The sequence below is a fragment of the Carcharhinus amblyrhynchos genome, unplaced genomic scaffold (assembly GCF_965287045.1).
Source record: "Carcharhinus amblyrhynchos unplaced genomic scaffold, sCarAmb.v2.hapA chromosome_1085, whole genome shotgun sequence".
Lineage (NCBI taxonomy): Eukaryota > Metazoa > Chordata > Chondrichthyes > Carcharhiniformes > Carcharhinidae > Carcharhinus > Carcharhinus amblyrhynchos.
This window is the reverse complement of record NW_027650825.1, coordinates 27,631-41,271: the sequence shown is the minus strand read 5'-3', so window position 1 is coordinate 41,271 and position 13,641 is coordinate 27,631. Positions and strand designations below refer to the sequence as shown.

At 53.1% G+C, this 13,641-nt stretch overlaps 1 protein-coding gene across 1 annotated transcript; it reads left to right on the top strand.

Annotated features, from left to right (window-relative positions):
* Positions 1-1,009: 1,009 nt before the first annotated feature.
* Positions 1,010-13,330, top strand: coil (coilin p80). The gene is made up of 7 exons (XM_080184977.1): positions 1,010-1,138; positions 4,839-6,056; positions 7,654-7,740; positions 8,293-8,340; positions 11,873-11,942; positions 12,492-12,583; positions 12,908-13,330. Exons 1-7 carry the CDS (start codon positions 1,010-1,012, stop codon positions 12,968-12,970), a joined length of 1,707 nt encoding a protein of 568 aa, XP_080041103.1. The 3' UTR covers positions 12,971-13,330.
* The last annotated feature ends 311 nt before the right edge of the window (positions 13,331-13,641 follow it).

The following is a 13,641-nucleotide window of genomic DNA, read 5'->3' as shown; positions in this document are numbered from 1 at the left end:
CGATGTTGTGCTGAGCTACGTCCAATCCCAAGATCAAGCTATTCCACTCCCTATCATTCTGGTGTGTACCATGTGCCTATCCAATAACCGCTTGAAAGTTCCTAAAGTGTCGGACTCCACTATGACAGCAGGCAGTGTGTTCCACACTCCAACCACTCTCTGAGTAAAGAGCCTGCCTCGGACATCCCTCCTATATCTCTCATCATGAACCTTATAGTTATGCCCCCGAGTAACAGCTACATCCACCTGAGGAAATAGTCTCTGCACATCCACTCTATCAATCCCTCTCATCATCTTATAAACCTCTATTAAGTTGTCTCTCATCCTCCTCCGCTCCAAAGAGAAAAGCCCCAGCTCCCTCAACCTTTCCTCATAAGACCTACCCTCCAAACCAGGCAGCATTCTGGTAAATCTCCTCTGCACTCTCTCCAATCTTCCATATCTTTCTTATAGTGAGGTGACCAGAACTGAACACAATATTCCAAATGTGGCCTCACCAACATCCGGTATAGCTGTAGCATAACCCCACGGCTCTTAAACGCAAATCCCCTGTTAATAAATGCTAACACAGTATAAGTCTTCTTCACGGCTCTACCAACTTGAGAGGCAGCCTTCAGAATCTGTGGATATGAACCCCAAGATCTCTCTGTTCCTCCACATTCCTCAGAACCCTGCCGTTGACCCTGTAATCTGCATTCAAGTTTGTCCTACCAAAATGAATCACCTCGCACTTATTCCATAGCAGAGACTGTTCCAGTGGCAAATGGAGAGGGTCTGAAGAAACAAAAGAAGGCAGAAAGTGATGGAAATTATAATGTTCAAAAAAACATAAAAAGATAAATCTAGCAAAGACCAAACCTGTAGAGATCGTTCCAACAAAAGAGCCAGGCTTGGATCTGTAGAGAAGGTTCTCTCAGAACCCACAGCTGTGATTCCCCTCTCTAAGCAAGGGAAGGGAAAGAATGCTTCAAATAATTGTTCATCACAGAGAAAGGTCAGAGCACAGGCGATGGACAGCAGGAGTTTGTCCAGCAGCACCAGTGAGAGTGACCATCCATCACCAAGGAATCCTCAGCTGCCAACAGTTGGCACCATCACCAAGAGTAAGGGCAGCTCAGCAGAGTCCCGCTCGGCTGATGTGGGGAGTTGCTGTTCACAAATTCGTTTTCTGTTATCAGTTCCTCCTATTGCACCTTGGAAAAGATGAACAAATACCAGTTCATTTAAATTGCACCTTAGTGTTAGGGAGATTAACAGGGTAAATATGTGAGCTATGGGGATTGGGCTGGATGGGATAGTTGGGCTGAATGGCTTCCTTTATTGTAGGTATTCTATTAGAGTCATAGAGGTTTACAGCATGGAAACAGGCCTTTTGGCCCAACTTGTCCATGCTGGCTTTTTTTTTAACTATTAAGCCAGTCCCAATTGCCTGCATATCCCATATCTCTCTCTGTACCCATCTCACTGTGTAACTGTTTAAACACTTTTTAAAAGACAACAATGTACCTGCTTCTACTACTTACCTCTGGCAGCTTGTTCCAGATACTCACCACTCTCTATGTGAAAAAATTGCCCTTCTGGAGGCTTTTATATCTCTCCCCTCTCCTTAAATGCCCTCTAGTTTTAGACTCCCTTACCTTTGGGAAAAGATATTGACTATCTAGCTGACCTGTGCCCCTCATTATTTATAGATCTCTATAAGATCACCCCTAAGCCTCCTCCGCTGCAGAGAAAAAAGTCCCAGTCTGTCCAGCCCCTCCTTATAACTCAATTCATCAAGTCCCGGTAGCACCCTAGTAAATCTTTCCTGCACTCTTTCTAGTTTAATAATATCCTTTCTGTAATAGGGTGACCAGAACTGTACACAGTATTCCAAGTGTGGCCTTACTAATGTCTTGTACAACTTCAACAAGATGTCCCAACTCCTGTATTCAGTGTTCTGAGCAATGAAACCAAGCATGCCGAATGCCTTCTTCACCACTCTGTCCACCTGTGACTTCACTTTCAAGGAGCTAGAACATGTACCCTAGATCTTTGCTCTGTAACTCTCCCCAGTGCTCTACCATTAACTGAGTAAATCCTGTCCTAGTTCAATCTAACAAAATGCATCACCTCATGTTTTATCTGAATTAAACTCCATCTGCCATTCATCAGCCCACTTGATCAAGATCCCGTTGCAATTGGCGATAACTTTCTTCACTGACACCATGCCACCAATCTTGGTGTCACCTGCAAACTTACTAACCATGCCTCCTATAGTCACATCCAAATCATTGATATAAATGACAAGTAATAGTGGACCCAACACTGATCCCTGAGACACACCACTGGTCACAAGCCTCCTGTTTGAAAATCAACCCTCTACAGCCACTCTCTAATTTTGTATCCATTTAGATATCTCACCTTGGACCCTGTGAGATTTAACCTTATTAACCTACCATGCTGTACCTTGTCAAAGGCCTGTGGTAATCTTATTTGTGTTGATAACGTCACCTCTCATTCTTCTAAATTGAAATGAGTCTGGCTCAACCTCTCCTCATAAGGAAATCCCTCCACATCTGGGGTCAACCCAGTGAACCTTCTTTGGATTGCCTCCAATGCCAGTATATCTTTCTGTAGGTAAGGGGACCAAAACTTCACAGTACACCAGGTGTGGGCTAGCTTGTGTCTTGTATAGTTTCATTCCCTTTGAAATAAAGGGCAACATACCATTAACCATCTCTATTACCTACTGAACTTGCATGTTAACTTTGTGTGATTCTAATTCTGGCCTTGTGTAGATCACTGATTTTAATCACTTCCCATTGACATCATGCCCTTTAGGTGCTAAAATCAGAAACCTCTATAAATAAGAAATCTCTTTAAATAAGTTTTTTGCCTCAGTCTTCATGGAGGAGGACACAAATAGGTTGCTGGTTATTAAAGATAGAAGGATGGTAGGAGTTGAGGGCCTGAATGCGATTACTGTCACTAGAGAGGTAGTGCTTGATAGACTAATGGGACTGATGGTGGACAAGTCCCCCCGGACCGAATGGAATGCATACCAGGGTTCTGAAAGAAATGGCAGAGGTGACAGTGGATGCCTTAGTGATTATTTATCAAAATTCGCTGGACTCCGGGGAAGTGCCAGAAGATTGGAAAACGGCTAATGTTATGCCGCTGTTTAAAAAAAGTAGCAGACAAAAGGCAGGGAATTATAGGCCGGTTAGTTTAACGTCTGTAGTTGGAAAAATGCTAGAATCCGTCATCAAAGAAGAAATAGCAAGGCACCTAGGAAAGAATGGTTTGATGAGCAGACGCAGCACGGATTCGTTAAGGGGAAGTCGTGTTTGACAAATTTATTGGATTTCTATGAGGATGTGACTAGTGCGGTAGACAGAGGGGAACTGGTGGATGTGTGTTTTTAAATTTCCAAAAGGCGTTTGATAAGGTGCCTCATAAAAGGTTGCTACAGAAGGTTAGGGTGCACGGAGATGGGGGGTAAGGTGTTAGAGGATTGGCTGTCTAATAGGAAGCAGAATAGCAATGGGTGCTATTCTGGTTGGCAGTTGGTGACTAGTGGAATGCCGCAGGGATCAATGCTGGGGCCTCAACTGTTTACCATTTATATAGATGATCTGGAGGAGGGGGCTGAGTGTAGGGTGACGAAAATTGCTGATGACACGAAGATGAGTGGAAAAGCAAATTGCGTGGAGGGTGTGGAAAGTCTGCAGCGGGATCTGGATAGGCTGAGCGAGTGGGCGAGGACCTGGCAGATGGAGTATAATGTTAGCAAGTGTGAGGTTATCCACTTTGGAAGGAATAATAGTAGGAGGGATTATTATTTAAAAGGCGAAAAGCTGAGGCGTGCTACGGTGCAGAGGGACCTGGGGGTCCTTGTGCATGAGTCGCAAAAACCCAGTCTGCAGGTGCAGCAGGTGGTCAAGAAGGTGAATGGAATGCTGGCCTTTATAGCGAGGGGGATAGAATGTAAAAGCAGGGAGGTCTTGCTGCATCTGTACAGGGTACTGGTGAGGCCGCAGCTGGAGTACTGTGTGCAGTTTCGGTTGCTGCACTTGCGGAAGGATATATTGGCCTTGGAGGGAGTGCAGAGGAGGTTCACTAGGCTGATACCGGAGATGAGGGGGTTGGACTATGAAGAGAGACTATATAGACTAGGTCTGTACTCGTTGGAGTTTAGAAGGATGAGGGGGGATCTTATAGAGACGTGTAAGATAATGAAGGGGATAGATAGGGTAGAGGTAGAGAGATTCTTCCCGCTTAGAAAGGACAGCAGGACTAGAGGGCACAGCCTCAAAATAAGGAGGTGGGGGCAGTTTAGATCAGTGTTGAGGAGGAACTTCTTCACTCAAAGGGTGGTGAATCTCTGGAATTCTCTGCCCATTGAAGTGGTGGAGGCTACCTTGCTAAATATATTTAAATCACAGGTAGATAGGTTTCTGATAGGGGAATTAAGGGTTATGGGAGAAAGCGGGAAAGTGGAACTGATCCACTTCAGGTCAGCCATGATCTTATTGAATAGCGGGGCAGGCTCGAAGGGCTAGATGGCCTACTCCTCCTATTTGTTATGTTCTTATGTAAATGCCTCCTGAAAACTCAATTTCTTTATCCTTTTTAAGAAGCTCCTTTAAACCTGCTGAGCTTTTGATTTCCTGGTTGAGTATTTGCTGATGTAGTTCAGTGTCAAATTGTCTTCATGTTCGTGTGAAGCACTGAAGGTGTTTCACTATATGGAAGGTGCTATATCTGTGCAAGTTATTGATGTGACTATTGTGACTTTCACCTTGCTGGGATTGGCATTATCAGGATCAGCTTAGTTAAATGCAGCATGTTTGCAGCTAAATGTGGCAAGCATCTGCAGACTGCTTGAGTGCAGTGCCAACTCTCTTTCGAGATATGAAAGCTTGAAGTCACTTCACTATCTATTCATCTTTTACAGGGTGCAACAGGAGGAGCTGATAACGGAAAACGGGTTTGTGAACAACAACTCCCCAGATCAGCCGAGTGTGAAGCTAAAGAAGAGGCGCCGACAACAGTCAACTGACAAACATGAGGCACAAAGTGAGAGTGGTCACAAAAAGAGAAGAAGAATTGCTGGACTGAGCAGCGAGCAGAGAGACGATTCCACAGCAGAGACTGTTCCAACGGAAAATGGAGAGGGTCTGAAGAAACGAAAGAAGATAGAAAGTGATGGAAATTATATTATTCAAAAGAAACATAAAAAGAAAAAAGATAAATCCAGCAAAGACCAAACCTGTAGAGATCGTTCCAACAAAAGAGCCAGGCTTGGATCTTTAGAGAAGGATCTCTCAGAGCCCACAGCTGTGATTCCCCTCTCTAAGCAAGGGGAGGGAAAGAATGCTTCAAATAATTGTTCATCACAGAGAAAGGTCAGAGCACAGGCGATGGACAGCAGGAGTTTGTCCAGCAGCACCAGTGAGAGTGACCATCCATCACCAAGGAATCCTCAGCTGCCAACAGTTGGCACCATCACCAAGAGCAAGGGCAGCTCAGCAAAGAGGAGTCTCAACTCTCAAAATGGGAAGAGACCCGTGCAGCCTAACTCAGATAGCAGCTCTGACTCACCGAGCAGTGACCCTGAGACAGCCATGGTAAAGAAAGCATTCACGCTGAAGCCTGGAACTCTATCGTCAGTAGAAAGAATATCTGGCTTGTCTAAAACTGGTGACCCTAACACTGCGAGAAGTTCCTCTGAAGCTTCCTCAGACTCTGAAAATTCCAAATTGGGAAAAAGTGAGAGCAAACCCACCGGTGCAGATGCTGTCACGCTAGGCAAAGCTGACAACAAGGGACATCAAGCCACCACAGCCGTCTTGCAATCGGATCAAGTGGGAAACAGGAACTCTGGACAGGACAACGGAAGGGGGCGAGGGAGAGGATTTGGTGGCTTCCCATGGAGAGGCCGGCAGCAATGTGGTGCATTGCGGGGAAGGGGTAGAGGAGCTGGCATCTTTCATTATAACTATGAATGCAGCCAGGAAACAAAGCCTGGAGAATCAAAAGATACTGTGACAAATAAGCATGTAATTGTTGAGGTGAGTGGATTTAACAGCGAGTGGCTGGCAGCTTTTTCCTGTTCACTGTGGAGTAACCTGAACTGACTGAATGAATGTACGACTGGGTGCTGGCCCACATGCATGATCATTCAGCTGCCCCACACGCCCCTCCTGCAAGGTCAAGCTGCTGCCCCACGCACACCCCCATCCCACAGGCGTCCCTCGTGCAGAGTCGAGCCGCTGCCCCGCATGCCCCTCACCCCCTCTCCCCTCAGGGTCTAACTGCTGCCTGCGTGCGCCCTGCCCTGCAGGATCGCTGTGCTGCACCGCACACACCCCTGTCCCACAGGATCACGGCGTTGCCCCACAGCTGCCCCTCGTGCAGGGTTGAGCCACTGCCCCGCGTGCGCCCCCCTGACTGACTGAGTGAATGTACAACTGGGTGCTGGCCCAGGTGCATGACCACTCCACTGCCCTGCACACCCCTGATGCAGGGTCGAGCTGCTGTCCTGTGCCCCTCCATCCCCAGCAGGGTCATGGTGCTGCCCCACACTTGTCCCTCCTGCAGGGTCCAGCCACTGTACCCACCACCACCACCTCCACCCCCCGCAATGTTGTGACACTATCCTAAGTGTGCCCCATGCAGGGTCGCGGCGCTGCGCTTTGTGTGCCCCCTGCGGTATCATGCCACTGCCTTGCATGCATACTAAGGTGTTGAGAGTATCTCAATGCTGCTGTGTACAGCATATCCTGAGTTGTGAACTGCAGGCCACGACTGTTTATGACTCTCCATGTCCCTATCATGGAGAAATGGTAGATGGAATTTAAATTAGACAAATGCAAGGTGATGCATTTTAGTAGATCCTGTTCAGGTGGGAGCTATAAAATAAATGGCAGAACCATCAGGAGCATAAGCACAGAGAGATCCCAGCATACAGGTCCACAGATTCTTGAAAGTGACAGCACAGGTGGTGAAGAAAACATATAGCATGCTTGCCTTCATCGGACAGGGCATCGAGTAAAATAGTTGGCAAATTATGTAACAGTTATATAAAACATTGATTAGGCCACATTTGGAATACTGTGTCCAATTCTGGTCACCACACTAGCAGAAGTATGTGGAGGTTTTGGAGAGAGTGCAGAAAAGGTTTATCAGGATGTTGCCTGGTATGGAGGGTATTAGCTATGAAGAGAGATTGGGTAAACTGGGATTGTTCTCCTTGGAAAGACAGAGGCTGAGGGGCGACCTGATAGAGGTTTATAAAATTATGGGAGGTATGGATAGGGTGAGCAGTTGGAAGCTTTTTCCCAGCCAGAAATGACAATTACAAAGGGGGCACGAGTTCACAATAAAGAAGGAAAGGTTCAGCGGAGATGTGTGGGGGAAGATTTTTACACAGAGGGTGGTGGGGCCTGGAATGCACTGCCAAGTGAGGTGATTGAGGCACTTATGTTAGCCACATTTAAGACATATCTTGAAAGGCACATAAACAAACAGGGAAAAGAGGGATAGAAGCGGTTGGCCTAGATAGGAAAGCGCAGGCTGGGGGGACCGAAGGGCTCCTTCCTGTGCTGTACTGTAGTTTGTTCTTGTTCTTTATCACTTTTGATATTTGTGTTTCTCTTCTTTGAACAGAATTCACCAGAGGTTCCAAAGAAAGACTACAGCAAGCTTCCACTCCTGGCTGCACCACCTCAAGTGGGAGAAAGAATTGCCTTTAAGGTAACCTCTCCGCATAGATTGTGGTAGATTCTCCATTTGTTCAACCGTACCCTAACCTTGACTGGAATAAAGGCTAAACTATATTTCCATAGGGATAATTTGTGGGATTTTGTATGGTAAGGAGGAGTTTGCATCCTTGAGAGTGTGCAGAGAAGTGCGTGGTAAATAACTCCAGGAATTCAGCACTTCAGTAATTTGGATAAGTTCAGTAAGTTTTATCTGTTCCTTTGGTAAAGATGGCACCTTTGAGTTAATAACTGAAAATCTCAGTTGAGAACAGTGGGTGAAAGGTTTAAATCCTAAAGGACACTATCAGAAACTGAGAAACTGGTGTTTGCAGAGAAATTGGATGAAAATGCTGAACTTTGGAGAGGCATAGTTCCCAGAAGGGGACACTGAGACAGAGTGTAACTGAAGTTGGGTGGGGGGAGGTTTGTATTGAGGGATCTGGGGTTAGTTTGCACTGTGGGAGGAAGGAGAGCCTGTCTGAAAGGGGCAGCCTGTGGTTAAGTCTCTGCAATCTAAAGTGATTAATTTTGATTTTCTCCTAAGGTGTTGGAACTGTCTGCAAATTATACCCCCGAGTTGTCAGATTATAAGGTATTGGGACATGTTTAAATATGCTCTGAAAATTGATTTTGCGGGAAGACTGGGGGTGGAGGGGGGGGACGGAGGTGACAGGAGGGCGCACCAAGCCATAAGTGGCGGTTACGATGGTGGAGGTAGGGAAGGGGCAGCATTGAGCTTTTAGCAGTGGGGTGTCTGTGTGTCTGGGAAGGGGGGCAGGGCTGTGTGTCTGGGAAGGGGGGCAGGGGTCTGTGTGTCTGGGAAGGGGGGGCAGGGGTCTGTGTGTCTGGGAAGGGGGGGCAGGGGTCTGTGTGTCTGGGAAGGGGGGGCAGGGGTCTGTGCGTCTGGGAAGGGGGGGCAGGGGTCTGTGCGTCTGGGAAGGGGGGGCAGGGGCCTGTGCGTCGGGGAAGGGGGGGCAGGGGTCTGTGTGTCGGGGAAGGGGGGGCAGGGGTCTGCGTCGGGGAAGGGGGGCAGGGGTCTGCGTCGGGGAAGGGGGGCAGGGGTCTGCGTCGGGGAAGGGGGGCAGGGGTCTGCGTCGGGGAAGGGGGGCAGGGGTCTGCGTCGGGGAAGGGGGGCAGGGGTCTGCGTCGGGGAAGGGGGGCAGGGGTCTGCGTCGGGGAAGGGGGGCAGGGGTCTGCGTCGGGGAAGGGGGGCAGGGGTCTGCGTCGGGGAAGGGGGGCAGGGGTCTGCGTCGGGGAAGGGGGGCAGGGGTCTGCGTCGGGGAAGGGGGGCAGGGGTCTGCGTCGGGGAAGGGGGGCAGGGGTCTGCGTCGGGGAAGGGGGCAGGGGTCTGCGTCGGGGAAGGGGGGCAGGGGTCTGTGCGTCGGGACGGCTGGTGGGTGTGCGTGTGGGGGGGGGGAGACTGGTGGGTGTGCGTGTGGGGGGGGGGGGCTGGACGGACAGGTGGGTGTGCATGTGGGGGGGGGGGGGGGGGCGGACAGGTGGGTGTGCGTGTGGGGGGGGGACTGGTGGGTGTGCGTGTGGGGGGGGGGGGACTGGTGGATGTGTGCGTGTGGGGGGGGGGGCTGGACGGACAGGTGGGTGTGCATGTGGGGGGGGGGGGCGGACAGGTGGGTGTGCGTGTGGGGGGGGGACTGGTGGGTGTGCGTGTGGGGGGGGGGGACTGGTGGATGTGTGCGTGTGGGGGGGGGGGGGCGGACAGGTGGGTGTGCGTGTTGGGGGGGGCGGACAGGTGGGTGTGCGTGTTGGGGGGGGCGGACAGGTGGGTGTGCGTGTTGGGGGGGGCGGACAGGTGGGTGTGCGTGTGGTGGGGGGACTGGTGGGTGTGCGTGTGGTGGGGGGGCTGGTGGGTGTGCGTGTGGTGGGGGGGCTGGTGGGTGTGCGTGTGGGGGGGGGACTGGTGGGTGTGCGTGTGGTGGGGGGACTGGTGGGTGTGCGTGTGGGGGGGGGACTGGTGGGTGTGCGTGTGGGGGGGGGACTGGTGGGTGTGCGTGTGGGGGGGGACTGGTGGGTGTGCGTGTGGGGGGGGACTGGTGGGTGTGTGTGTGGGGGGGGACTGGTGGGTGTGTGTGTGGGGGGGGGACTGGTGGGTGTGTGTGTGGGGGGGGGACTGGTGGGTGTGTGTGTGGGGGGGGGACTGGTGGGTGTGTGTGTGGGGGGGGGACTGGTGGGTGTGTGTGTGGGGGGGGGACTGGTGGGTGTGTGTGTGGGGGGGGGACTGGTGGGTGTGTGTGTGGGGGGGGGACTGGTGGGTGTGCGTGTGGGGGGGGGGGGGGCGGACAGGTGGGTGTGCGTGTGGGGGGGGGGGGGGGCGGACAGGTGGGTGTGCGTGTGGGGGGGGGACTGGTGGGTGTGCGTGTGGGGGGGGGGACTGGTGGGTGTGCGTGTGGGGGGGGGCGGACAGGTGGGTGTGCGTGTGGGGGGGGGGACTGGTGGGTGTGCGTGTGGGGGGGGGGCGGACAGGTGGGTGTGCGTGTGGGGGGGGGGGACTGGTGGGTGTGCGTGTGGGGGGGGGGACTGGTGGGTGTGCGTGTGGGGGGGGGGACTGGTGGGTGTGCGTGTTGGGGGGGGACTGGTGGGTGTGCGTGTGGTGGGGGGACTGGTGGGTGTGCGTGGGGTGGGGGGACTGGTGGGTGTGCGTGTGGGGGGGGACTGGTGGGTGTGCGTGTGGGGGGGGGACTGGTGGGTGTGCGTGTGGGGGGGGGACTGGTGGGTGTGCGTGTGGTGGGGGGACTGGTGGGTGTGCGTGTGGGGGGGGGACTGGTGGGTGTGCGTGTGGGGGGGGACTGGTGGGTGTGCGTGTGGGGGGGGGACTGGTGGGTGTGTGTGTGGGGGGGGGGACTGGTGGGTGTGTGTGTGGGGGGGGGGACTGGTGGGTGTGTGTGTGGGGGGGGGACTGGTGGGTGTGTGTGTGGGGGGGGGACTGGTGGGTGTGCGTGTGGGGGGGGGGGGCGGACAGGTGGGTGTGCGTGTGGGGGGGGGGGGGGGCGGACAGGTGGGTGTGCGTGTGGGGGGGGGACTGGTGGGTGTGCGGGGGGGGGGGCGGACAGGTGGGTGTGCGTGTGGGGGGGGGACTGGTGGGTGTGCGTGTGGGGGGGGGGACTGGTGGGTGTGCGTGTGGGGGGGGGCGGACAGGTGGGTGTGCGTGTGGGGGGGGGGACTGGTGGGTGTGCGTGTGGGGGGGGGGCGGACAGGTGGGTGTGCGTGTGGGGGGGGGGGACTGGTGGGTGTGCGTGTGGGGGGGGGGACTGGTGGGTGTGCGTGTTGGGGGGGGACTGGTGGGTGTGCGTGTGGTGGGGGGACTGGTGGGTGTGCGTGGGGTGGGGGGACTGGTGGGTGTGCGTGTGGGGGGGGACTGGTGGGTGTGCGTGTGGGGGGGGGACTGGTGGGTGTGCGTGTGGGGGGGGGACTGGTGGGTGTGCGTGTGGTGGGGGGACTGGTGGGTGTGCGTGTGGGGGGGGACTGGTGGGTGTGCGTGTGGGGGGGGACTGGTGGGTGTGCGTGTGGGGGGGGGACTGGTGGGTGTGTGTGTGGGGGGGGGGGCTGGACGGACAGGTGGGTGTGCGTGTGGGGGGAGGGGGACGGACGGACAGGTGGGTGTGCCTGTGGGGGGTGGCGGACAGGTGGGTGTGCGTGTGGGGGGTGGCGGACAGGTGGGTGTGTGTGGGGGAGGGGGACGGACGGACAGGTGGGTGTGTGTGTTGGGGGGGTGGACGGACAGGTGGGTGTGTGTGTGGAGGGGGGGTGGACGGACAGGTGGGTGTGTGTGGAGGGGGGGTGGACGGACAGGTGGGTGTGTGTGGGGGGGAGGGGGACGGACAGGTGGGTGTGTGTGGGGGGGGGGGAGGGGGACGGACAGGTGGGTGTGTGTGGGGGGGAGGGGGACGGACAGGTGGGTGTGTGTTGGGGGGGGAGGGGGACGGACAGGTGGGTGTGTGTGGGGGGGAGGGGGACGGACAGGTGGGTGTGTGCTAGGAGAAAGCAATGCTGGGGGGTGTGGGGCTGCCACCAATTGAGGCTGATGATGTAGATCGGTTTATAGTTGGGTGAAGAGGAAGGTCACTGTTCGTGTCCCTTCAGTCTGACTGTGAAAACTCTCTTCAAAGGAAGGAAGGCTTCTGAGCTACAATCCTGTGACAGAACAAGTGGAGCTGTGTGTGGATTCTATACCAAGAGGTAAGGATCTCACTGCAAAGACTCATTCTCTTTTAATAACTATCGCAGGAACACCATAGGAGCTGAGATTATCTAAAATCAACTCCCAATTTTTCAAAACCAACAGAGGACCCTGATTACATTCTGCATATGTGCTCTGTTGCCAGGGCAGAATGAGCCTCAAGGAGACCAACTGAGAGAAACTACCCCCGCGCAAACAGGACTGGGTTTAGCTGTGATGTCCCCACAGATGAAACACTGAGTGACTCACTGTTCATGTTTGTGGTTAAGGACTTGGTTATAAACTAAAGTGCAGGTGGCCCTTGTGGAACGTGTATCCAGCAGAGTCTGTCGCTGTATTATTTATTAAATAGAGAAACATTCAACTATCATCAGCCTTCTCAACACTGCTGCCCATCATTTTGTGAAAGTGCACTTGGAAAGCAGGTTCCAGAGAAGCTCCAGTTCTGGCCTCTCACCCACTCCCTGCTCCTAGTCGAGTGAGTAAATTTATTGCAGCTTTGGCTTGTATCTAAGGGTTGCTTCACACGTTGTGCTATTTTGTTCCAGAAAGTCCTAAAGAGCCTGGAAAGTTTGACCTTATTTATCAAACAGAGAGTGGTGAGGATATGGTGGAGTATGCAGTGAGGAAGGAACCCCAGGTACGTGCAAACCAAGTTGTGAAGTTGACCAGTGTAAATCTTGTAATATGAGCTGGCATGAACAGTGCGAGATTGTCCCAAATGTTAATCACCCCCACCCAGAATCTGCTACAAGTCATTCCCAATTGCTCTGGGTAACTGGGATAGACAAATATTGCCTTGCTACTGACGGTGCACACGCGTGTGCAGGGCCGTGCGGGCAGTGGGAGGGCTGGAGCGTGCGGGAGGGGGCTGGGCGCGGCCGGGAGGGAGCTGTGCGCATGCCAGTGCGGAATAGCTGATTGAAGCTGTTAATTGTGGATGTTTCTCGATCTGTTCTTTCAGATAACTGAGCGGTGGAGTTCCCTTGTGGAACCTCGCCTGATTGTGGCAGCTGCTGTACAGTGAGTGTGGAGCCCGGCCTAACCAACTCCAGCCCCTTCCGTGCTCTCAATCCTCATTCTGCAAGACTGTTTATGCTCAAATAGCTGCTTCTGACCCCCCCGCGCAGGCTGGGTCTGGGGGTTCCCACCCTCCCCTTCCTTTGGGTTGGGTGTGGGGGTTCTCCCCCCTCCTCCTCGGGCTGGGTGTGGGCCCCCACCCTCCTCCGCCCTCCCTTTGGGCTGGGTGTGGGCTGCCCTGCAGTCTCCTGCTGGCAGAGTCTGAAGCTGAGGTTTTAGGAGCAGTCATGATTTTGTATTTACTGAGATTGTAGTTCTGATGAAATGGTACCTTGTGAATTGTTTAATAAATGCTTTATTTCTAATATTCTTGTTTTTTATATTGTTTGCCTCTGCTTCTGTTGAACAGTGTGAAGGGAGGGTAAAATACCTCCTGTGTTGCACCGTTCTTTAGTTATCTATCTGTCTGACAGGGCACAATGTGTTTGCTGCTTTATTGCAGAATAATTCCAATTCAGAATAGTGAGATCTCTTGATCCATAAAGGAATTAGTTTACTGTTGTGTAGTATGCTTCTTCCAGCAAAGGTTTAGACTCGAAACACAAGATCCTGGAACTTATCAGCAGGCATGCTTGATTTTTGGCAACATTTCAGCTGTAGGTTTGTGATCCATGAGTT

Excerpts from the sequence above, each read along its gene's own strand:
- coil (XM_080184977.1), top strand. The coding sequence starts at position 1,010 with ATGGACAGCAGGAGTTTGTCCAGCAGCACCAGTGAGAGTGACCATCCA. Across the intron at positions 8,341-11,872 it reads CCGAGTTGTCAGATTATAAG|GAAGGAAGGCTTCTGAGCTA; the intron begins GTATTGGGACAT and ends CTCTCTTCAAAG. Across the intron at positions 12,584-12,907 it reads CAGTGAGGAAGGAACCCCAG|ATAACTGAGCGGTGGAGTTC; the intron begins GTACGTGCAAAC and ends CTGTTCTTTCAG.